Raw genomic sequence first — 24279 nt, 5'->3', positions numbered from 1 at the left:
GTATACCCGATGATGTCACTGAGCCAATCACAAGCGAGGAACCAATCTGTCGCTAAAATTACGTCAACAAACCTCCCAGGATTTACAGGAAAGACCTCTGAGAAGTAGGAGACTATTTTGAGGTTGGAGAAATATTTTGGCTTGAGTTTTTTGGTAAGTAACATCACAGGGAGGTCGCTCATAGCATTTAGTTAATTGTATGCTTTATTATTATACAGTTTTTTTGCTTATGGACGTTCCTAGGAAATATTAGTGACCATGTTTTGGATTTCTGTCAATCGAATTTAAAGTGTACTTTCTATTGATAAATGCACTTTGCATATGCTATTGTTAATATAGTTCACAAGATTATCATTGGCCTTTTGTGACGTTAGAATTATGATGATTATATTTCCACCATTAGTCTTGAATCGACATATTAGGATATTAATTGTGTTGTTAGTCACTTCTCAGGATTCATTTTAGTCGTGGCCGCAAGATAAGATTGAACTTGGAACTATGTTTCCAGTTAACTACGTGTGAAATATGGGTTATAAAAGTATTGTGAAGTATTAAGTCCCTGTTCTACTCCAGTGTCCTCAAGCAAATTTTATTTTTTTTTGCGATTTGTAGTTGAAGGATTATCGGTAAAATTCTAGAATCGCGCAAACATGGAGCTTATATTCAAAAGCTCATAACATGACCATTCCATAGAAGGTGAAATTTGTGTGTTTTTAAAATGATGTGTTCATTTGTATTGTAGACGTGTTTTGCAAGGGTCATTACTCCATGTGTAAGTTCTCCCCACCCAAAAACCCCGATTTCCCAAATTTCCCCTCAGATCGTTCTGTAGGAGAGGTAGGCCTAAGTCCATTACTATAACAATTAATATCTTATAAACTATGCAATTGCGCAGGAAATGAGGTACACCATCGTTCATATCACAACATTTCTCACTAGGAACACATAATAAGCCAAATATGAGGTTCTATGGTTGAGTGAAACTATAAATTGACCAAAATAGATCTTTAGAAATGCAAAAAACAGATGAAGTGTGTTTGTGATACTGTCATATATATTTTTTTTCTATGGAATAGTTAGGTTAGGTAATTTTAGTATTCTAGTATTGTGTAAACACATTTTATACCTTTTTTGTTTCTTGAATTTTATAGGTCTGTTTGTTAATATGATCTAACCTAATTTAAGCAATTGATTTGGATGTTTTCCTGTGGAATGGCCTTTTGAATTCTTTTCTACCATGGATGCAATAAAACTGCGGCTTGGAAAATTTAAACCAGTTATTGAACTGCCTTTTTGGAGCACATTTTAGTGCCAATTCAATTGTTTGAGATCTCTGTGTGTACATTTTACAATGTTCCTGTTTGTAGGTTTGAACAGTGTTTTGCAGTTCTCTGAACAAAGTAGATTTGGAATTAACTTTAAATTTCACCTGGAACGGCTCCTCAGCTTCAGTAATTTTAAATTTCTAACTTGTGGTGGGTGGAACCACGGAAGTGGAACTTGGGTTTAATTACGTGCAGAAGCGTGCTGTACTTCTAGTTACTGTAGGATGGGGTAATCGTGCCATCACTGGGGGTGAATGGGCCATATAAAAGTTATTCACTTTTTTAATTGAAATTGGTTTTAAAATGTATCACTTTTGCCCTGAGTATATACCTACTTCCATTTTACCAGAATTTTATTTACCAGTTGTAACGTAATTTTTGATACATGAATAACTTTTATATGGCCCATTTACCTCAGTGATGGCCCGATTACCCCATCCTATGGTATAAAAATTCGGAGGACGGCTGCTGTACCTCTAACCACTGCTTAGGTTATATTAGCTTAGGAGCAATTGGACAATGTAAATTTCATGGTAAGTATATATTTGCGTGATTTTGTAATTTTACCAATGGCATGTTAAGAGCTATTGAACAACGTTTCATGTTAAATTAATGTTTGCGTGGTTTTGGAATTTCTCCTAAGTGGCATTGTAGAGGAATTTAATTGTCTCAGAAATGAATGTAATATTGGTTTAAATTTTTTTAAGTGGTCCCATTTTACAGGATGCATAGAAAATAAAATTTAGCATAGAGTAGGTTACTAGAATTGGGTTACATCAGATTCCAGAATTACGCAAGCACAGATGTTTAACAATGAAACTTGCTTTGTCCAATAGCTTCTAACTTGACCGTTCCATAAAAAAAAAATTGATTTTTCAAATGTAAAAAAAGAGGCGAAAAACATTTGTTATACTCGGAGTATTGCAGAACCTGTGACTCAAACTTTATTTTCTTATGATTTTTCTCCTTTAGTGCTTGTTGGACTCGATCTCTTTAGGTATTGTCTCGGAGGGTAAAAGTATAGGTCATTGCTGACTGAACATTGGTGCATGGGTTGGGACTTTGAGATGATATTAGCTGATTTGCGACAAAGATTTAACTTTTATGATGTGATGTTGTTGCCTAATTCAAGTATACAGGAAAGGATCAATGGTCATTGGGTCTTGTCTCGTTTTCTAATTTTCTAACATATCTAGGTTCAAATTCATGTACATTTCCAACTTAATCTATATTTCTGGTTTCCAGTTGTCATGTTTACATTTGAACTCGTGCATTGTTTGAGCTCAGGATGTATCGCCTAAGCTAATCCAGATATTTATACATCTATATGGAAAACTGGTTTCTTCACACCCTTTTGACATATAGTCTTTCTTAATTTACTTCCATGATATTGTTTGCTTAGCATTGCATTACTGCAAGTCCTTTCCCGTCGTCTTAATATGACAACCTTGTCTGCATCCCTCTTGTTTAAGCCCTTGATCCACTTAAACACTTCTGTTACATCAGCCTGCACTCTTTCTAGAGTGTAAATTAAGGTGTCTAAGCCTGTCCTCACAAGGTAAATTTGTGAGTCCATGTATCATTTTGGTCATCATCCTTTGTACTGATTCTAGTGAATTGATATCCATTCTATAGGATAGACCAAAACTGTACTGCATAGTCAAAAATGGGTATAACTATGCACTTTTATTTGTAACCATCCTAGCAATGAAACCTAATGCTCTGTTAGCACTATTCCTGGTGGTAATGCACTGTTTCCTAGATTTAAGGTCAGGACTTCATCTTCGGTTTTCTCTAAAAGTGTTATCTAAGTTATACCTGCTTTCTGGATTGTGTAAATCTACATTTAACACACTACACGGAGATATTTAAGTCCATTTGCCATTTCACTGACCATATGAATAATTTAAGACCTTGCAGTATTCTAGCATCTTCTGACCTATTTTAGTGTAATCTGCAAATTTGTCGCTAATAATTCCATTGTCCAAGTCGTTTATATACATGAATAATAAGGGACCCAGTGCCAAACCCGGGAGAACTCCACTAGTAACACTCTATTTGAGTTTTATTCTGTTGGTGACATGCTGTTTTGTCACTGATCCATGCTCTAATCCATTCACTTTTCCTCCAGTGCCATGGACTTGTTTATATAGTAGTCTCTGTATGTTAGTATGATTTCAGCTTGACCGCCCATCACAAAGGGGGAAGGCCCTTGGTACATATAATTATTGTATGTTATTTACCTGAGGATTTAAATTTTTTATTCATTTTGTTGTGTTGTCTTGTGCAGATCTCTAATGGCTGCTCCATATCCGGTGGACTCCAAGCCAGGACAGCCGGCACCAGGTGCCGGTTGGACCATGCCGGCTGACTCTCCGCCACCATATTCTCCAGCTGCACCGCAGGGAGGTTATGGTGCACAACCATATCCGACACAGCCAGGATATGTTCCGCAGCCAGGATATGCACAGCCTGGATATGGAATCCAGCCTGGATATGCTCCACAGCCTGCTTATCCAGGCCCATATCCAGCCCAGCCCGGTGCCCTTCCAGATGGCTATGTAAGTAAAAATAATTTTCCAGTTTTGAATTCTGCTTCTGCCTGTTTCAGTGTGAAAATGACGAGGTTCAGTTTTGACATTTAGCTAATTGTAGTATACAGGAAAGGAGCAAACTCTCAAGTCCTTTCAATCCAAATAACGAGATTTCCTCTGTCAGGTGTTCTATTGGGGTGGTTTTGGTGCCACATTACTTAATTGTTGGGTCCTGTCTCCTCTTCTCTAATTTTCTAACATACCTAGACTCTAATTCATGTATGGTTTCAACTTAATCTATATCTTTGATTTCCGACTATCATTAGATTTGGACTCGTGTATTGTTTGAGTTTGGGCTATATCACCCTTAAACAATACTGTGATTTCTGTGTGTTCATCCAATGAGAAGTCGAGGCATAAGAGGGTCTGGGAGATCATCTCTGACCAGATCCCAAATATCTGGGTTTAAAAAAAAAAATTATCTTGTTTATTTCATAAATCAATGCACCGGTATGGGAAACTATTTCTTGAAATCTATCGTTGACCTTGTTGGTTTCTTAACATGGCTTCTCTTGTTCCAAACTTGGTCAGTTTTCATTTCTATGATAGGCAAATCTTGCTTTTACCTAGATTTTCTTCCAACTTCATGTCGTACAACAGATGAGTGATGGATGGGAGTGAGTGGTTGTGGAAGGCTACCTGCCTTATAAGGGACATGAAGCCAGTGGTAAAGTAATAGATAAATGCTCTGGGTGACTTTTTTTTTTTTTTTATAACTTCACATGAGGCATGCCTCTCCTTTAGTGATATTTATTTTTTATTTTTATTTTATTTATCTATTTATTTATTTTTTATGCATTTCTATTGTACATTTTGTTTGCGTAAGCTCTCCCTATTTGGTAGGTAGTATGGTTTGACTTTGACTTTTGCAACTTCCCTTGTAAAGGAAATCCATTGGTCTGTGTATGTAGTGTGATTTGATTTATTAGGATTTATAGACTGCAGCTTTACATGTTGTGGAAATTTTGTAATGGAGAATAACCAATGATTTTTATGGAGTGCATCTATCTATATACCAAGGGATTTTCCTTCCTTGGTTGCCTCCAAGGGTATTCTTGGTATATCGGTAGATTCACTCCACTTGGTATTTCTCCTTGGTTTGGCTTATTTCCATTGAAAATTCTCTACAGATAATGCTAACAAATTGTGCAGGGAAAATGCACAAAAGAATGTTTTTAGTGCAGCTCCAACTACAATGTAATGGAATGAATGATTTGTCTTAAAATTGTGCTTACATTTTGTTTGTAGTATGAAAGAAAACTTGTCAGCAGAACGTGCATTAGAGAAAACGTGTCACCTACTCCAGCCAACATGATCCCAGAGTGGAGCTAGTAAGGCTTCCCTCTACAGAAGAAAAGCAGTTGCTTCTATTTTCATTTTGTAGTTGTTTAAGGAAAAGATTTTGTGTGGGATATTTATTCGATTACATTGATGAAACAATGAGGAAGGAGACTTGTGTTTAGATTTGTGTTAATCAGTCTGAAAATAAATGCTGTGAGTACACGATTTCATGAAAAGATTTGATGGTTCAGATGGCATCAGAAAAGAAATCTTGTCATGGATTTATGCCTGAAATATGAAGTATTTGGATTGAAAAGTGAATTTTATACTTTTTAAAAAACATGTGAAAAAGTGTAGTAAATGGAAAGGTAGTCAACCACGAATAAAGCCAACTGTGCATCTGAACATTTGTACATCAAAAGGCCTCCCCATAATAGATGGGGTAGCTGTGTTGAAGCATATACCCACCCCCCCACTCTTCCAATACCTATTCAAAATCGTTACTACAAAGAAATAATTCGAGTTGTCTGCTTGTGGGTGTACCTTTATATATTTTTATGTTTTTTGTTTTGTTTTGTACTCAGGAAAATACTTAAATGATAGAAAGTGAAATGATTATAAACAGCCACTTAGTACGATCTTGAGTGAGGATATGGAAATACAGGAAATGTAAACATTACATGAAGAGAAAATTACTAGGATCTTGAGGGATTAATGACAAGCATTTCATAGTACACTAGTTTATTTGCAAACTGACCATTTTTGCATGCACAATCAAGATGGAAGTGATACAGATTAATCCACTCCCAAAAACCGCTGCACACTATTCCACGCAGTCTGGGTATGTTGCAGTTCTGACCGCAGATGGGAACCAACCGCTGATGCAGGTACAGGATTTCAAAGTTAGATGTTGTAGACAACCTCCCACCACCGTGTGTGTGTGTGTGTGTGGGGTGGTGCTTGGCAAAGTCGCAGGCATTCACCCCTTCCCGCCCATTTCCCTCGTATCCACGACCCTTGTTTCCCTCTCTTCTTAATGATGAGTAATTGGGTAGCAGCTGTTGAATAAACCACAATGTTTTTTAGTGATCAAGGAAATGTATGTGTGAAATGTTGGCATTAATTATGAAGATCTCCACCCAATATATATACAATATATAATATACAGTAAAGGTGAGATGATTGGAAATGGTAGTAGAAAGACGCAGGTTGGAATAGGAACACTATATTGCTGATGTTTCGACTAAGTCTTCTTCAGGGTGATGGACAACGTTTATTAAGAGTATATATGCTTTCACTGTGGATCATCCTGCTGGATGTCTTAGAACGGAGCACACTGATTGGTTCGTTCCTCCTTCCAGGATCAGCTTGTCAGTAGTCAATGATAGGTCGACAAACCCATCTCTATGGTTTGTAAGCTCTTGGAGTGAAGTAGGTGGCTTATGCCAGTCTTTGCATTCTCTTCTCCAAGGCCATTCGGAGAGATTGTGCTTCTTCCCATTTTGGTGAATGTCCGTGTGTCTCTGTGTGTATGGCTTGAGAGTTTGATGATCTGTGGTGCCGTAGGTCGTTCTTGTGTTCGGCTAATCTCCAGTTCAAATTCTAACCTATTCTACTTCTCTTGTAAAAACTTTTGACTGCCCTTAACAGCTTTTCATCAATCCCATATATCTGCAAAACCTTTCAAAGTGACTTCCTGTCTACCCTGTCACAAACCTTTTTTTGAATCCATAATGGCCCAAAAATCATCCTTACATTTTGCTAAAGTTCTCGCATATCTGCCTTGCAACAAATCTGATCCATACAACCACAACCTTTCATAAACTCGCTCTACTCACCAGTTACTCTCTCTGTTCCTCTCTCAGTTAAAACACTTTCATAGTCTTCCCCACTACACTCGACAAACTGATCCCTCTGAAACTGTTACTTGCATTTGTCCCCTTTAGTAAAGTGGAACTATACAGGCAGCCTCCAGCATTCCACTATCCCATAGACACACAAAACAATCTTGCTAGCCAGTCCACTATTACTGTTCCTCCCTTCTTCAGACTGTATGACTCCCATTTAACCCAGGTGCCTTACCTGCTCTCATCATTTTCATAACTACTTGCACCTCATCTCTTCTTATTTCTTGTTTTTCCTTTCCCATCACCATCATTTTCTAAGCACCTGCGGTTACCACCTATCCATCCCTATCCTTTACATTTAACAGCTCTCTAAGATACTCTGCCCGTCTTTCCTTTACAGCATCCTCCTCCTTTAACATCTCTCCATCTGTGCTTTTTACCTTTTCTTTACTTGACACTCCTTCCCTTTCTCTTAACCTCCTTCAAAAACGTCTTTTTATTACATTCAATATTTTCTGTCAAACTCCTCCCCATTTTAGATCTGCTCTCCTTTTTGCCTCATTATGTTTTTCTTTTTTTTTCTTTGTATTTCTCATATTTCTCTTGTCCTACTTTGGAACCAGTCCGTGAATGCTCACTTCTCTTCTACAACCTTCTTCACTTCATCATCCCACTACTCGCTACTCTTCCTTTCATTCCCTCCTTTCCTCCATGTTCCACATGCCATCTTTGCTGCACACCATGTCACTCCCTCCTTGCAACACTCACTCCTTTTCCGCTCCTACCTATGCTCTATCCACCACTTCCCATGCTTCCCTCAGCTTCTTGTGCTCCTACTCCCTTTCCTTTTTGTTCAAGCACCTCTTTACCTTCTGTTCTTTTCCTTTCTCCAACTATCCTCCACTCTCAACTTACTATCTTGGGGATCGGTGCCACATGCGTAGAGCTGATGGCCAGGGCTGGTTGCACAAATACAACACCTACAGACCATTTACACCATGAAACAAAAGTCCTCAAAGTCAAGGACCACCTCAACATGAGAGGCACACAAACACTTGCCGCAGCCACCACAAAGCATCACACCTGCTACACTACATAGCAGAACACCCACACACACAAAGAAACATTAAAACAACACCCAAAGACCTTTATCACACACAGATACTCTCTTCTCTTCCTCCACAACCACCAAATACCAGCCTCCGGAAACATATTCATAATCATATCACTCACCGCTCCATTAACACACTGAAAGACAACACACTGCTGCATGCCAGACCCCCTGATATCCACCCTTCTGAGTCCTCTCTCCCACGAAAGGACAGAGTCCACCTGGCCAGACTGCAGTGCGGCCACCACCCAGCACTTCTAAGCTACCAGAAGAGACTGGATGACCGCATTGTGAACAGCTGCCCAGGATGTAACACTTCACCCCATACCATACAACACATAATGGAAGACTGTATTATACACAATCATGCACGCAAACAACACAACATACACTCTATAAAGGATTTGTGGGAAAACCCAGTTTCGGCTGTGGCATTCCTTGGGGAGACGGGACTGCTCGGACAGACAGTCTAGGGAACGAGAACAACTTACTTTTTTTTTTTTTTTTTACACACACACACACACACACACACACACACACACACACACACACACACACACACACACACACACACACACCTACACACACACACACACACACCTACACTCACACACTCACACACACACACACACACACACACCTACACACACCTACACACACCCACACACACCTACACACACCCACACACACCTACACACACCTACCTTTCATATTGCTACATTGCTTCTGACCCAGGGCAGTCGGCGGGATAAAAGGAAGACCCCTCATCCATGAAGAGGTAAGGACATAAGAATAAAGGAGACTGCAAGAGACCATAAGGCCTACACTAGGCAGCTCCATATCCATCACCACCTGTCATCCCAATCCATAAAGTTGTCTGATCGTTTTTTAAAACAACTGATAGTTTCAGCGCTTACTACATGATTATTAAGTTTATTCCATGAGAAAGGAGTAGGTATGTGCCTTTTGACTTGGCTACCTCCCTCATAAGGGGGAAAAAAACCCTTGGTATATAGACCTCTTGTAGGTTTCTTCCATCCTACTTTGTAACCAGCCTGTGAATACTCGCTTCTCTTCTACTACCTTCTCCACTTCATATCACCACTCGCTATCTTTCCTTCTATACTCTCTCTGTCAATAATATGACCTTGGCGTATTGAAAAAGAGAGTGAATATCTACGGACAAGGTTGTGACAGATGTACTACTTCAAAACAATTAGGTTATTTGCCAGGTCCGGCGTAGTACGGTGACAGAAAAAGTTAAAATGAAACATTTATACACTTTATTTAAACTATAAATTTAATTTTTTTTGGCTTATTTAAACAACGGAAAAGGAATTATGAAAGATGAAAATATGCATATCAATGGTACAGTAAAAGGAAAATACAAATCTAAATATTTCAAAAGCAAATTAAAAGACTCCGTGCATTTACTTATTGCTAAACCTAAGTTTAAGATAAAAAGTCTGGTTACCATGTGTAACACTGTAGTACAACAAAAGGTTACCTTGAACAACACTTAAACAAAGGGGTTTACCTTAAACTTACGGAAGGCGGCAACTTCCTCTCCGGGGAAGGAAGATGGAAAAAGAGCCTCGAGAAACAGGTTGACCCTCTATATATAGGCTTGCCAATTGACCCGATGGTCACTGGAGCCAGAGGCCGAAAGGTCAATAGGAAGTGTTTTCCTATCCCACTTCAACTGGTAGCTAACAAGCCTAACCCAGTCACAAAACTTAAAATTACACACACAAGAAATGCACGTAACAAAAATAAAAACCTTAATACAACCACTCCTCGTTTAACGACCTCCTCGGTTAACGACAATGCGGAGTAATGACGGGCTTTATGACAGACCAATATTCGTTTAACGTAAATCTCCCGAAGTTACGACGTGTACGATATGTTGGCTGAGGCAAATTTGTATGATGTTATAAATGAACTTGTACGGTGGATATTAGCTGTGACGTAAAGTGTTATGAAGCTTAGGTCTACATTACCATCCTGCAAGCTGCAAAAACTAACATGGGGTACAGTATATACCGGTATTGGTAAATTTTTAGTTTCGACCATGGGCGCAATATAGCAATAGAAAATTAATTATTAATTTTGTAAATTATAATGTATCAACGTAATATGCAATTTTGTGAGCGGAAATAAAAAACAAAAAAGGTGCTAAAACAGATTTCGTAAGTAACGAAGTCGTGTCGGACGAATGGTACGCCATGTTTGTTATGATAGATGCCGACGTCGAAGAAATGAAAGGATGATAAATTCGTCTAACCTAAACTAAACTAACCTAACCTGTGTTTAATAAATCATTACCTGCAAATTAAATGTCATCCGGCTCGTCCTCGTTGTCGTCGTCGTGAGAGACGTTGGCGGGCTTTTCAACCACTCTCTCAGCTTGCGGGGTATACAAAGTTCTTGCAGCTTGAAGGAATGCATGTATCTCCGCTCCATAACATTCCTTCAAGAAAATATACCTGGCGAGGTACTGTCGGAAGTACCGAGGCCGTCAATTGACAGACAAGATGGCGTCCCGATCCTATGCTACCGACTTCGTTCATTAGCATATTTGCTTGTAGCAAGGTATTTTTTATTTTCATTTCCGCCCACAAAATTGCATATTACGTTGATACATTTTAATTTACAAAATTAATAATTGATTTTCTATTGCGCCCATGGTCGAAACTAAAAAAAATACCCCGGTATTTAATATGGAATGTCAGCATACGCGGATTTGGTCATACACGGTAATTTCAGGAACCTAACCACCGCGTTATTTGAGGGCTTTCTGTACTATCAAAACAGTAAATAAAGCTTTAATGTACTGTATAAAAGAGGGAAAATACACGAAAATAAAGATATGTATTATTGGACATTGTGCATACAGCACATGTACGTATATGTAAATACTTTCGCTTAACGACCAATTCGGTTAACGACGGCGACGCTGGTCCCAATTGTCGTCGTTAAACGAGTGGTTGTACTAATCACAACATAGTAGAAAGGGTTACAAGAAAGAAAAACTACAATTGCGCGAAGCACACATGTCCGGCCGACAATTGATAACTGTTGCCATACGAACATCATTTAAATAAAATTGAATACATCCGTATGACGCCGCGTACGTCTTGACAAATGGTATCAGAGATTCAAAAAAGGACCAGTTGCAAGAAATCTGGTTACGTTATAATTTAAACATTGTAAACTACAAAGAAAGAAATATAACCACAAAGTAGTAAAATAATACAACTTGGCAAAAAGGCTAACGGCCACAGCTACTTGACCTGAGAGCAATGCCTTAACAAAAGAACGCTCCTGACCCTGTGTGTCAAACTACACAGCTGACAGGTGGCCGAAAGGGCGGGGCGGGGGACTGAGTGCTGGCAACTACGTGACACCTCCCATCCTCCTTGTTCCACGTACCAACTTTGCCTGTTGTCAGGTGGAAGAAATGCACTCGGTCGGTAGAAATATCTGGGGACCAGTCTGGAGATAGTTTGCACCTCAAGTTTTGAGATTGAGTAACAGGGAAAGAGTTCTTTCAGAAAACCACAATTTGCTGATACCTGGCAAGTTCCTCTGATAAAGATCTGATGTTTGCAGTGTTAAGAGTTCTCGTCTGTCGGTAACGTGTATGACTTTATCAAAGGATTACAAAGGCAAAGCATGCCGACAGGAGACCTTTTGATCCATATCTAGGTCGGATGCAAAAAAAAAAAAAAAAAAAAAAAATCATATTAATAATAAATTAAAACTATAACAATGTAAATAACAATTAAAATACATAAATAAATGCATTGGTATAGTTGAATAACAAACAAACAGGTAAATAGTAAATGATAATAAATTGACATATAACTAATAATAAATGAAAATCAGACAGACAAATTATAACAAAACAAAAACAAATAATATAACATAAATTATAATAATTACAGCATCTTACTTAGGTATTTATCTAAATGATTCTTAAAGCTTCGAACTGAACTACATTGCACTACCTGTGCAGGAATTTTATTCCATTCATTAACTACACGGTTGGCAAAGTTGTTTCTACCTACTTCCAAATTGAATCTATTTCCGGACAGTTTGAGACCATTGTTTCTTGTCTGATTCTCATTCAATGTGAAAATTTGGTCACTTTTGATGTTGTCAATTCCCTTTAAAATCTTAAAGACCTGTATCAAGTCACCTCTGAGTCTACGCTTTTTTAGGGAAAACAGATTCATGTGCTTAAGTCGATTTTCGTATGATTTATTTTTGATATTTGGAATCAGTTTTGTGGCTCGCCGTTGTACTTTTTCCAGTCTGTCAATGTCTTTAATGAGATTCGGTGACCATACGGAAACAGCATATTCCAAATGTGGACGAACTAACGATTTATATAGCTTGTTAATGAGTGATGGACTTTTGAAATCAAAAGATCGCGCAATCAATCCCAGAATCTTATTTGCTTTCTCAGAGGCTGAAATACACTGCTTGGATGATTTGAGGTCGTTACTGATAATTACGCCGAGATCTTTTTCACTATCCACTTTTGTTAACGAATTTCCAAATAACTTGTAATCGTACTTGCTGTTATTTTTACCTATGTGCATTACCTTGCATTTACTTGTGTTAAATTTCATTAGCCACTTTTCAGACCATTGCTGTAATTGATCTAAATCTTCTTGAATATCTAATTGGTTTGAGTGATCATTTGCCACTCCGCACAGTTTTGTATCATCAGCAAATTTGGAAACAGTAGATTTTAGTCCATGGTCTATATCATTTATATATACTATGAATAGAAGTGGCCCAAGAACGGAACCCTGAGGAACTCCACTTGCAAGACTTTTCCATCCAGAAGTTTTTCCATTTAAAACAACTCTCTGTTTTCGACAAGTTTCACTTCTTCGAAATTGAGGGGGTTCATTATTTTTAATTTTCTTTCATGTTCCTTCAACATTTACTGGTGGTGTAATTGGAAGCTAAGGTGCTAAGATAGGAGGGAGGGAGGAGGGTGGACGGGAGTGGAATATATGGGAAATGGAATGGATGGGAGTGATTTCTATGCCTTTTTCTTTTTGGCTACCCCCTGTGTAAGGGGGAAAAAGCCTTTGGTATATGTATGTATGTATGTAATTGGAAGCATGCTGGTCTTGCAATTGCATAGTTGTGGGTTCGAATCCTGGACTCCTCTCCAATTCCCAGCCTCAAAATTGCATAGGGCAAAGGTGGTGGCCTCTGTAGCAGCTGTGTGACTCCTGGCGTAAGCCACTCATCTTCAACATTTGACTGGAGGTGCATCAAACTCTCACTAAGGAGCGTTTCCTATTTTCAGCCTCAGCCTGTTTACAATGCCAGCGGCGGAGGGTTCCCGATCCAGCCGGGAATGCGACCCCAGGGGGGACCTGCTGGTGAACCGAAGAATGATCCTTTACCTGGACAATTTGCGGCCAGCTTCTCGGAAAAAGCTATTCGCCATGCCTTCATTCGCAAAGTGTACATGATTCTGTTTGCGCAACTGCTGGTCACATTGGGATTTGTGGCACTCTTTACCTTCCAGTGAGTGACAAGATCGTATTAGTTTTTTGTTTACTTGGTCATAGTATACAGGATTAATATATACCAGTGTGTGTGTGTAATTATATAATGATTTATTGAGTGATGCAGTGATACTGACAGTTTAGTTTGTGCTAATTTAAGGACTAGACTAATTTGAGTTAATAATGTGCACTTGGGATGAAAAGTTTTTTAGCAGTTAGTCCTCGGTGGTGCTGTGATGTGTACACAAGTTTGTTGTCTTGTAGTGTGTGCATGGTGGAGGAGTGTCAGGTGGGGGGGGGAAGCGTCTGTGATGAGGGTGAGTTATTAGGTCTTCCCCAAACTTGCTCATTGTCCTGATGCCTCTTGAACAGCCTTGGGAAATTCAGGGTGGTTAGGGCGCTGTCACGGCCATCATAGGCAGGCTCCAGGATGTATTTGTGAGGTCCTGTGACTGATCCCTCTGAATCTAACTTTACAATTTTGTGTTTGATTGAACTGCATTTTTCTATTTTCCATACACCAATGCTTATAGATTTTTATCTTGCGTGTTTATTTATTTTCTATTCTTATTTATGTTTTGCCTTCAGATTCATCCCATGTCCTCTGGAAGCCTTTGTCGATGATGCACAATCCCTCTGTAGCTCTGAACACTGTTATATTGGCATTTACTTTTCTTGTATCCTGAAGCTGTGTGTTTCATCAGCCAGCCCTGTAACCATTTTGAATACTGCTCTTTGATATATATTTTTTTCTATTGGTTATGATGGTTATGTTGTTCCCACTTGAGTTGTAAAAGGTGACAAACAGGATGAAGATAGGACTAGGCATCCTTTTCTCTGTAGCCCCAAAGGAGACCTTAAAAAAAAAAAAAAAAGTCATAAAAGGGTCAAGGAGTTTTCCAACCATACGCTAAGGTTTGGGTCTTTTTATGTATGTGGGTGTGGTACAAATGAGTAAAAGGGAGGAGATAGGCAATGTGTTTGTGAAAAGAAAGATGGTTGTGATGGCATAGAGTGAAACTAAGTTGAAAGGGAGGGGCAAGTTTGAGTTTGGGAGTGTAGTTGTGAAGGTGTCAGGAGTGAAGAGAGGATGAGGGAGAGAAGGGGTGGCTATATTAGTAAGTGAAGAGATAGAAAAGAGTGTGGTAGAGTGGAAGGAGGTTTCTTCAAAGTTAATATGGATGAAGGTGAAACTGGGAAGTGAGCTGTGGGTCTTTGCAAGTGTTTATGGGCCTGGTAGTGAGGCATTTTGGATAGATATGAACGAGTACATAGAAGGTTGAGGGAGAAAGTGTAGTGGTATTGGGAGATCTCGGTGCTAGGGTAGGAGATGAACCAATAGACAGAGTGGTGGGGAAGTGTGGGGTGCCAGGAAAAAATCGTAGTTGAGAGTTGATGGTGGTGATGTGTCTAGAAAGAGAGCTAATGATAGCTAACAGTGTTTAGGAAGAAAGTCGAGCATAAGTACACATGGGAGAGGGTGGTAGATAGGGCTTTAATGGACTATAGTGGTAACCAGGTAGGAAGAGTGTTGGATGTACATGTTCTAAGGGGAGAGAGTGGTGGAATATCAGGATAGATGTAGAAAGAGGAAAAGGACGGAAGGTAAGGAGGTGCTTAGGGCAAATTGCTTGAATTAGAAAGAAAAAGTACAAGAAGAAGCAAAGAGTGGGAGGGAGAGGAAGAAAAATGGGGATGTTTCAAGGAGGGAGTCACAAGGTGTGCAAAGTCAAGGTAAATAACATCATAACTATCATTGTTATCTGATGCCTTGTATAAAAAGATTAGTTACACATGACTTACCATTGGAGAACCCGTGCTGAGAGTTGTGAATCGAAATCTTTCAATGTGATCTCCGATTCTATTAGCCATTATTGATTCAAGCATTTTTCCTGTAATGGACATCAAACTAATTGGTCTGTAGTTGCATGTGAAAATAGAGATTGAGAGTTGTTGTCATTCCCTAGACTGTCTGTCGAAGCAGTCCTGTCTCCCCAAGGAATGCCACAGCCGAAACTGGGTTTTCCCACAAATCCTTTATAGAGTGTATGTTGTGTTGTTTGCGTGCATGATTGCGTATAATGCAGTCTTCCATTATGTGTTGTATGGTATGGGGTGAAGTGTTACATCCTGGGCAGCTGTTCACAATGCGGTCATCCAAATACCAGCCTCCGGACACATATTCATAATCATATCACTCACCGCTCCATTAATACATTGAAAGACAACACACTGCTGCATGCCAGACCCCCTGATATCCACCCTTCTGAATCCTCTCTCCCATGAATGGACAGAGTCCACCTGGCCAGACTGCGGTGCAGTCTCCACCCAGCACTTCTAAGCTACCAGAAGAGGCTGGATGACCACATTGTGAACAGAGATTGAGAGTAATCCCTATTGGCTGCGTCAATTTATATTGACACAGTCTGAAAAGATGAATTAGGTACATGTAATTATCATGGAATTTGAAATGTATTAAATTTAATCATATAATGGTTCCTCTACTCTGCCCAGAAACTGTTGTTGGGTCTGTTGATCTCAACAGATTGATCAGATTTCATGCATAACTTATTTGAAATGTATAAGAGCTTCTTTTGTTTGACAGCCGTGGCGTCAAGTACTTCGTGCTACGACACCAGTGGGTGTATTTCCTGTCCTACGCAATTTTCATCATCACGTACATGACGATGGTGTGCTGCTCAAGTGTGCGCAGGAAGTGGCCAGCCAACATCATCATGCTGAGCATCTTCACACTCGCTCTTAGTTACATGACGGGTACAATAGCCTCGACCTATGGCACCAACATTGTTATCATGACTGTCGGAATCACAGCTGCGATATGCTTCATCCTCACGCTTTTCGCAACTCAGACCAAGGTAAGTTTTTAATTTTGTCCGTTTGCATCTTTTGATAGATTAGTAGTAGTGGGCAGGAAGTGGGGATGATCCTCGTATATGAGGAACTAGGATGAGAGGGAAACGAGGGTGGTGGAACGGGTGGCTACCCCCCTGACGAGCGGAAAGAAACCCTTGGTATATAGATAGATTTATATGTGGAGTATGTTACATGTGTATGGAAAAGGGGAGTCTGTGAAGGATTTTTTTTTTTTTTTAAGGGAATTTTGTCCGCTCATCCTAGGTAGAGATGCAAGGGGAATGCCGGTTGAGCACAGGAGAGAGAAAGGGCAAGAGATTATTTGTGTGTGTTTAGAGCATAAATGAAGTATGTGGAGGGTGTAGACGAGATGTGTGGAAGGCATAGGTGGATGAAGAAGTGACATGGCTCGTAAGGATTTCTATTGTGTGCTCGGAATAGAGCGGACTAGGCCAGGGGTGGGCGTACCATGTAGTGAAGTGGTGAAGATAAACAAGCTTTGACTCTGGCCCTGCTCAGTAGGTGCTTCTGAATTGCCTCTGATCTGAGCAGTGTGGCAGGGGCCAGGGATCGCCCTCAAGGAGTCAAGATATGGGACAACGAATGAGTATCAAAAATACGTTTTGTTTGTTGCGATTATTGCTCAGTGGCTACAAAAGAATTGGTGCTTTAGATGATAATTTGATCATTAAGCCATAAACGATCATTGTTGAGCTATGATTCCTGAGCAAAACGTACTTTTAGATGGGTGTAGGGTGGATTTGACTACCTCTTTCAATCCTGCCTTTGGGCAGAACCATATTGGTCATTAACCTCTTTAGTACAGGCCTTAAATCTCGCGGGCAGCAGCTGATGCCAGCCGTACGACGTGTCGTAATAATACTCGCATCATAAAATATAGTCACCACTTATATCGATCGTTCTCTCTTTCACCCGTGAATTTTGATAACCATAGAAAATGTGATTACAGACAGTTTAGAGAGTATGTCATTACGGAGGGGCAACTACAATAAATATATTCAAGACGCCAATATGGCAGCCTCGCGTATCCACTTGCTCCTCATGATGCCTACGTATGCACCGTATGGAAGGGGTTAATGCTATACAAAAACTTTACAAGAGTTTAAGAACAAGCTCCCTTCCCATATAATACAACTAGGTAAACTACACTTCCCTCCAGTGCCTTTTTCCATTATACTTGTGTTTGTCTCCCTTCTTAAACATTATTTGCTCTCATCAACTCTAAATGTACATCTCCACTATAATTTTTACTTGTTACAGCTTGTCTCCCTTCTTAAACATTATTCACTATCAACTTTAAATATTATCCTTTTTGGCTACCTCCCTTGTAAGGGGGAAAAAGCCTTGGTATATGTATGTATGTAACTTTAAATACACATCTCCACTATAATTCTTGCCTGTTACCCCAAGCTTCCTTGTTACTCAACCTATTGGTTCATTTCCTGCTCTAGCATTGAGATCCCTGAACACCACTACATTTACATTCCTCCCAAAACTCTGTGCATTCTTGTTACAAAACTATACATTCATGTCCACCTGTATCAAGGGATTTTCCCCCTTATAAGGTGGGTAGCCAAGTCAAAGGCATACACCCACTCCCACCCATTCCACTCCCGTTCACCCAGGTTTCCCTCTCACCATGTACATTCATATGTATTTATGTATTAAATCCCGTTTGTCTTTTCTTTTTCCAGTACGACTTTACAGGATGTGGAGTATACCTGTTTGTTGGCTGCATGATTTTAATTGTTTTCGGCATCATCTGCATCTTCACCAGCAGCAAGATCATGGATACCATTTATTCTGCTGGTATTGCTCTTCTCTTCTCCATGGTAAGTAAGAATGTGTTTCATACGGGGAGTAAAGAATAAATAAATCGAGTCTTACGCCTTGAGGGGTGGAACAGGGGTACCAACCCCCATGGTTAAAAGAGTGTAAGCCTGTTGTTGCAACACTGCCTCTGACCCAGGGCAGTGGACAAGATGCAGGGATAACCCGTCATCCAGGAGGTGCCAAGATAAGAGGGAGGGTGGAGGGGAGTGGAGTGGAGTGTATTAGGGATGGAGTGGGTGGGAATGGTTCTTTTGCCTTTTTCTTTTTGCCTACCTCCCTTGTAAGGGGGGAAAAAAGACTTTGGTATATGTATGTATGTTAGCCTGTTCTCGAGCGTGCGTGTATGTTCGTGCATGTGTGGGTACTGACTCATGCACACAGAGCATTCCAAGAGTTGCAACTGTGCTTGTGGTTGGCCGAACTGTGAGTAATAGTCTACTGCTAGCCTTGGCAAGATAAGGATGTAGATTTCTAGCGTTAACCCGGCAGTGACATGAACTTTAACAGAAATTTTCTTTAGGGAGGCAAAGCAGAGGGCTGACATAAAATGGGGTAGAAATGGGACAGAAAACTTTGAAAAGAATAAAGTTTGGGAAGAGGGTTGAGAGACAGAGGGGGGACAAGTCAAGCAGAGAGGAAAAGGTGCAGATGGATAGATAAAAGTGAAGGCAATACGGGGAAGACAGGTAGAATATTTTGGAGGGTTGTTGAATGCGGTGATTAGGGAGGGACTGAAAGTGACCATGGGAGGAACTAAGAAAATTTGGTTTAATATTATGAATTCCCCTTATCAGGATACTAGGATGGTGTCCCTTCAGAGGACTTTGTACATACATAGATACATATACCAAAGGATTTTTCCCCCTTACACGGGGGGTAGCCAAAAAGACAAAGGCATAGAAACCATTCCCACCCATTCCATCCCCTACATACTCCACTCCCCTCCACCCTCCTCCCTCCCTCTCTCTCATCTTGGCACCTCCTGGATTGCTGAATTAATGAAGCGGCCTTGCTGTGGATGTGCTGTGTCTTGCGATACTGCTTCTGATCCAGGGCAGTGGACAGGATGCAGGGATGACCCGCCATCCAGGAGGTGCCAAGATGAGAGGGAGGGAAGAGGGTGGAGGTGAGTGGAGTATGTAGGGGATGGAATGGGTGGGAGTGGTTTCTATGCTTTTTTCTTTTTGGCTACCCCCCATGTAAGGGGGGGAAAAAAGCCTTTGGTATATGTATGTAGTACAATGATGTATGTAGTACAATGCGTGGAACATAAGAGAAGAAGAGAGAAGGAGTTTGAATGTGTTTGAGATGAGGTGTCTGAGAAGTATGGTGGGGGTTACTAGGCTGGATAGAGTGAGAAATGAGGAGGTGAGGAGGAGAACAGGGGTGAAAAAGGATTTGGGAGATAGGGTTGATGAAAGAATATTAGGATGGTTTGGACACATGGAAAGAATGAGTGAAGAAAGACTAGTAAAAGAGGTATGGAAGGCAGATGTGGAGGGAGTGAACATGAGGGGACGTCCTAGGATGAGGTGGATGGATGGGGTGAAGGGGGCTTTGGGGAAGAGGGGAATGTCTGTTGAGGAAGGAAGGGAGAGGACGGAAGACAGAGGTGAGTGGAGAATGGTTGTATATGGATGATGTGACTGTGTATGTGTGAGTAAATTTTGACGCAGCCCGAAGGGATTTCTCCCCGTCCTCGCCTTATATGCAAAGGGGGACGGAGAGGGGGGGGGTCGCCGATTAAATGAAGCGGCCTTGCTGTGGATGTACTGTGTCTTGCGACACTGCTTCTGACCCAGGGCGGTGGGCAGGGTGCAGGGATGACCCGTCATCCAGGAGGTGCTCAGATGAGAGGAAGGGTGGGAGGGATGTGGAGTGTATTTGGGGATGAAATGGGTGGGAGTGTTTTTATGCCTTTTCCTTTTTGGCTACCTCCCTTGGAAGGGGGAAAAAGCCTTGGTATATTTATGTACAATGCATCATACATTAGGCATCCGATGCTGCGTGAAAGAATTTGACTCGTATTGAAGAGGTTCAAAAGGAGGTAGCCGAGTCAAAGGCACGAACCCACTCCCCTCTCCCCCCATTTCATCTTAGCTCCTCATGGATGAAGGGTCATCCCCATCTCCCACCAACTGCCCTGGGTCAGAAGCAATGTAGCAAGACACAGTACGTTAATTGAAAGGGGCAATTAAAGATTGAAGTCTTGTTTCCTGTATTAGAGTATGGAGGGATGATGAGGGAATTGGTGTTGATTCACCCAGAGTTGAAATGCAAATTTGCATTTTAATTTTGATCATTGTATTCTTGTGGGGTATGAGGCAAGGAGATGCCCTGCTAAGGGTTACTTAACAGTAACTTGTAGACTTCCGGATTCTAAATAATTATTATTTAGAGGGGAGAGAGGAGAATGTCTGTTGAGGAAGGAGGGGGGAAGATAGGGGTGAGTGGAGGGTGGTTGAGTCTGGATAATGCGATGCATGGAAGGGAGTGGGTGTGGGATGTGGGGATTCAGGTAGTAAGTGTGAGTGATGTTTTGATGCAGCCCGAAGGGATTTCTCCGCGTCTTTTCTTTTTCTACATGAGGGGACGGAGAAGGGGGGTGGGTGGGTGGGTCAGTGATTAAATGAAGCAGCCTTACTGTGTCTTGCTACATTGCTTCTGACCCAGGGATAACCCATCATCCAGGAGGAGCCAAGAAAAGAGGGAGGGAAGGAGGGTTGGTGAATGGGAGTGGAGTATGTGGGGATGAAATGGGTGGGAGTGGATTTATGCCTTTGACTTTGGCTATCTCCCTTGTAAGGGGGGAAAAGGCCATTGGTATATTTATGTATTTTTTTTCTTTGCAGTACCTCATATACGATACTCAGATGATCCTAGGTGGTCGGAAACATGAGCTTTCTGCAGAAGAGCACATCTTCGGAGCCCTGCAGCTGTACTTGGACATCATCTACATCTTCTTGTCTCTCCTGTCTCTCATTGGTTCCAATAAATAAGGATCCGAGATGAAAACCAGAAACACGAAAATATACCTGGAACTTGTTAGATACAACAGGGGTATTCGTAATCTCCTTAGAATATTTTAGTGTAGTAGTGAAATACACATGTGAGTATTTAAAAGCAGATATATAAATGTGTATACATTAATGTTTTGGAATAAGGTAAACATATTTGTGTATATGTGCACATGTGCAACATAATGGATACTTATATTATTTTTTTTTTCTTTATCTCGAATCTCTGGCGTTTTTTTTTTTTTTTTTCCATACGAAGGGGAGTTGGTAATCCAGCAATTATTGGCTCGGCCAACCCACCCTTCAAATAAAGTCCTTGTTGAGGCGGGGCAATTATTTACCTGCCAGGGTAAACAGGCATTACACTCCAGTACTGTAGTTAGCAATTTTGCATCTAAAACGATCCAGTATGTGACCTGTCTGAGAAGTACTGGATAGTTTGGTGCAGAAGAGCAGTTACTTGAATCGTGTGCCAAGTGCCTACATACCCCTGCAGAGATGCCTTTTGTCGTTAAAGGAAACAAGTTGGAGGGAGATGTGGTAAAGTAAATCTGGGAAAAATAAGCCGAATGGAATAGTAAAATTTAAAGTTGTGTACTAATTTCTATTCATAAAAGAATACATTGTCATGATATCCCATAGCATTGGTACTATATACTCACCTTTTGTAATTACTTGAAAATTTTCTGCAGTCTGTATCGTGTAACCAAAACTAGGAGACGCTTCATTGATTCCATTTAATGTTGCAAAACTCCTATCAGAGAGGCTAGGACTGTGCCCCTTGTACAGGACTTTTGCAGGATTTCTTAAAACTTGAATGCTCGATATTGTACTGTATTAGGATATTAGTCTGTATACCAAAATGCGTCTCCCTTATAAGGGACATAGCTGAACAAGGAAATTGGTAAACTCTACTGTTCCTTCTTGCTTTTTCTCCCAATTTTACCTACTAACCATATCTCCTAATTGTTTCCTTTAAACAAGGAAACCAATCTCAACCCCCCACCCCCCACTTTTTTATTATTTCTCTTTACCATCTCTTTGCCTGAATCTCTTGAGATTTTTATTTTATTAGCTTCTTGCATCATGCCTATTATTCTGTCTGATACCAAACCACCTCCCTATCCCCTCCATCCATCCATCCAACCAATCAGCCATCTCACTCCCACAGTGGAAGCCCCTTTTCACACGTCTCTGCTTGAATCACGCAAAGATTGCACCACATTGCTGCAATTTTCTCCCATAACTTGTATTCCTCAGTCACCGTTACCCAAAACACCAACATGTGCAGGGCCAAGAGTGTACATTGAGATGAGCTTGGGGCCCATGTAGAGAATATATGAAAATATTGTACCACTTTCAAAAAAGGTTCACGAGAAAGAAAAGGTAATATTGTATATAAAGTCACATGAAAATTTTTCTTCCAGATCTATAGTTATATCTATGGAATCAGTAGACCTGATGCAAGGATTACTACCTGCACAGTATAGTAGAAAGGATTTCTGTTATAACTGTTTATCCTATTGGACATTTCTCACCTTGGGCCGTACTGTTTGGATGCTTTAACCGAGTGGAAGGAGGCTGGTAGACCGTACAGTTGGGAAAACAAGTTGGACACTTTGCCAGCATGCAATTGGTATTAAAAGAGCTTTAATTCTCGTAGCTTAAAATAGCATCCGTCGGTCATAGCCTCGGTAACGCTAGTGAGCGGAACTTAAGTTTGTCCATTCACGAGTTACTAGAATAGTTTTCTACGTCTTCGTTACCAGCTATCAAGACTGCACTGTGTGTCTGAAAGTTTCCCAACTTTATATTGTGTATATTTATATGGTATATATTTTTCAACATTGGTGTCTTAGTCAAATGTGAAGATTGTGTGTATGTCCTCACTTACGGCAGACTCCTTGGCTTCAGTGGGGAAAATAGTGTACGGTAAGGACTTTTTGTCCTTTTCCAATATGCCCCTTCCTCTCTCTGAAGTGAGGAATGTGTTGCAAAGCGAGGATATTTTTGTATATGTTATATTAGTAGTAGATTTAAACATATATGGTCATCTACGATTCTTTTATGTAATCTTACTTTCATAACTTCTAGATGTTAAAAAGTTTGTATATATTGATCTAGTTTACAAAGTTAACTGAAATTGGGAGTTGCAGTTAATGTTTTTCTATTAGATACAGTTGCATCTGCTTCTTTTTCTTCAGCATTTAGGTAAAACGTATGCTTTTGATTGTCAGTTCATTTTCATTATAGACTTTAGGAAATTGATATTCGCTGTACACTCCCACAGATGTAAGAATTGGAAGACTGAACCCAAGAACATCAGAATACTGGGTTTATGCTTATTTTCCAAGATGTACCAAGTTTAAAATAATGCCCCTAAGTCCTTTAGAAATGGTTTGGCGATTATTGAATATATTGTATAATGGCTGAAATAAACTAACCTGGGTCAACAAAAATAAACTGCAGTGTAGCATTCATTCGTTCTTGCGATGGCACCTTTGCTTTGAGTGACATTCGAGTGAAATCCACAGGGCACGGTGGCCTTGCACCTCTCTTTGGGTGAGATGGTGGCCAAATGGAAGCAAGTGGCCAATAAGGACCACAAAACCCCAAAGGGTAAATGCCCCCTCCAGAGAGAGGGGAAGTTGGGTGAAGAGATGAAAGAGGTGGAGGGAGGGAGGGGAGGGTATGGGAGAGAGAGGAGAAGGGAAGGAAGGGAGAGGAGAGGGGGAGGTAGAGAGAGAAGAAGGGAAGGGAGGGAGGGAGAGAAGAGGGGAAGGGAGGGAAGAAGATAGATGAGGGGGAGAGGATGGATGGGGATAGAAAGAAGAGGGAA

The 24279-nt window shown here is 40.5% G+C and overlaps 1 protein-coding gene across 2 annotated transcripts; it reads left to right on the top strand.

Moving 5' to 3' along the window:
- Positions 1–23903, top strand: LOC143041207 (protein lifeguard 1-like). Of its 2 annotated transcripts, XM_076213050.1 has the most exons (6): positions 1–153; positions 3616–3886; positions 13491–13714; positions 16301–16571; positions 18285–18422; positions 21276–23903. In XM_076213050.1, the coding sequence occupies exons 2-6, from the start codon at positions 3623–3625 to the stop codon at positions 21420–21422; spliced, it is 1044 nt and encodes a 347-aa protein (XP_076069165.1). In that variant the 5' UTR covers positions 1–153; positions 3616–3622; the 3' UTR covers positions 21423–23903. The 2 variants fall into 2 exon arrangements, with proteins under 2 accessions (XP_076069165.1, XP_076069166.1); XM_076213051.1 differs by lacking the exons at positions 1–153; positions 3616–3886 and adding an exon at positions 5938–6087.
- Positions 23904–24279: the final 376 nt, after the last annotated feature.

This window comes from Oratosquilla oratoria, chromosome 30 (assembly GCF_046742065.1).
Source record: "Oratosquilla oratoria isolate Oo_2021 chromosome 30, ASM4674206v1, whole genome shotgun sequence".
In the NCBI taxonomy this organism is placed as follows: Eukaryota; Metazoa; Arthropoda; class Malacostraca; order Stomatopoda; family Squillidae; genus Oratosquilla; species Oratosquilla oratoria.
This window is presented reverse-complemented; position numbering and strand designations above follow the sequence as displayed.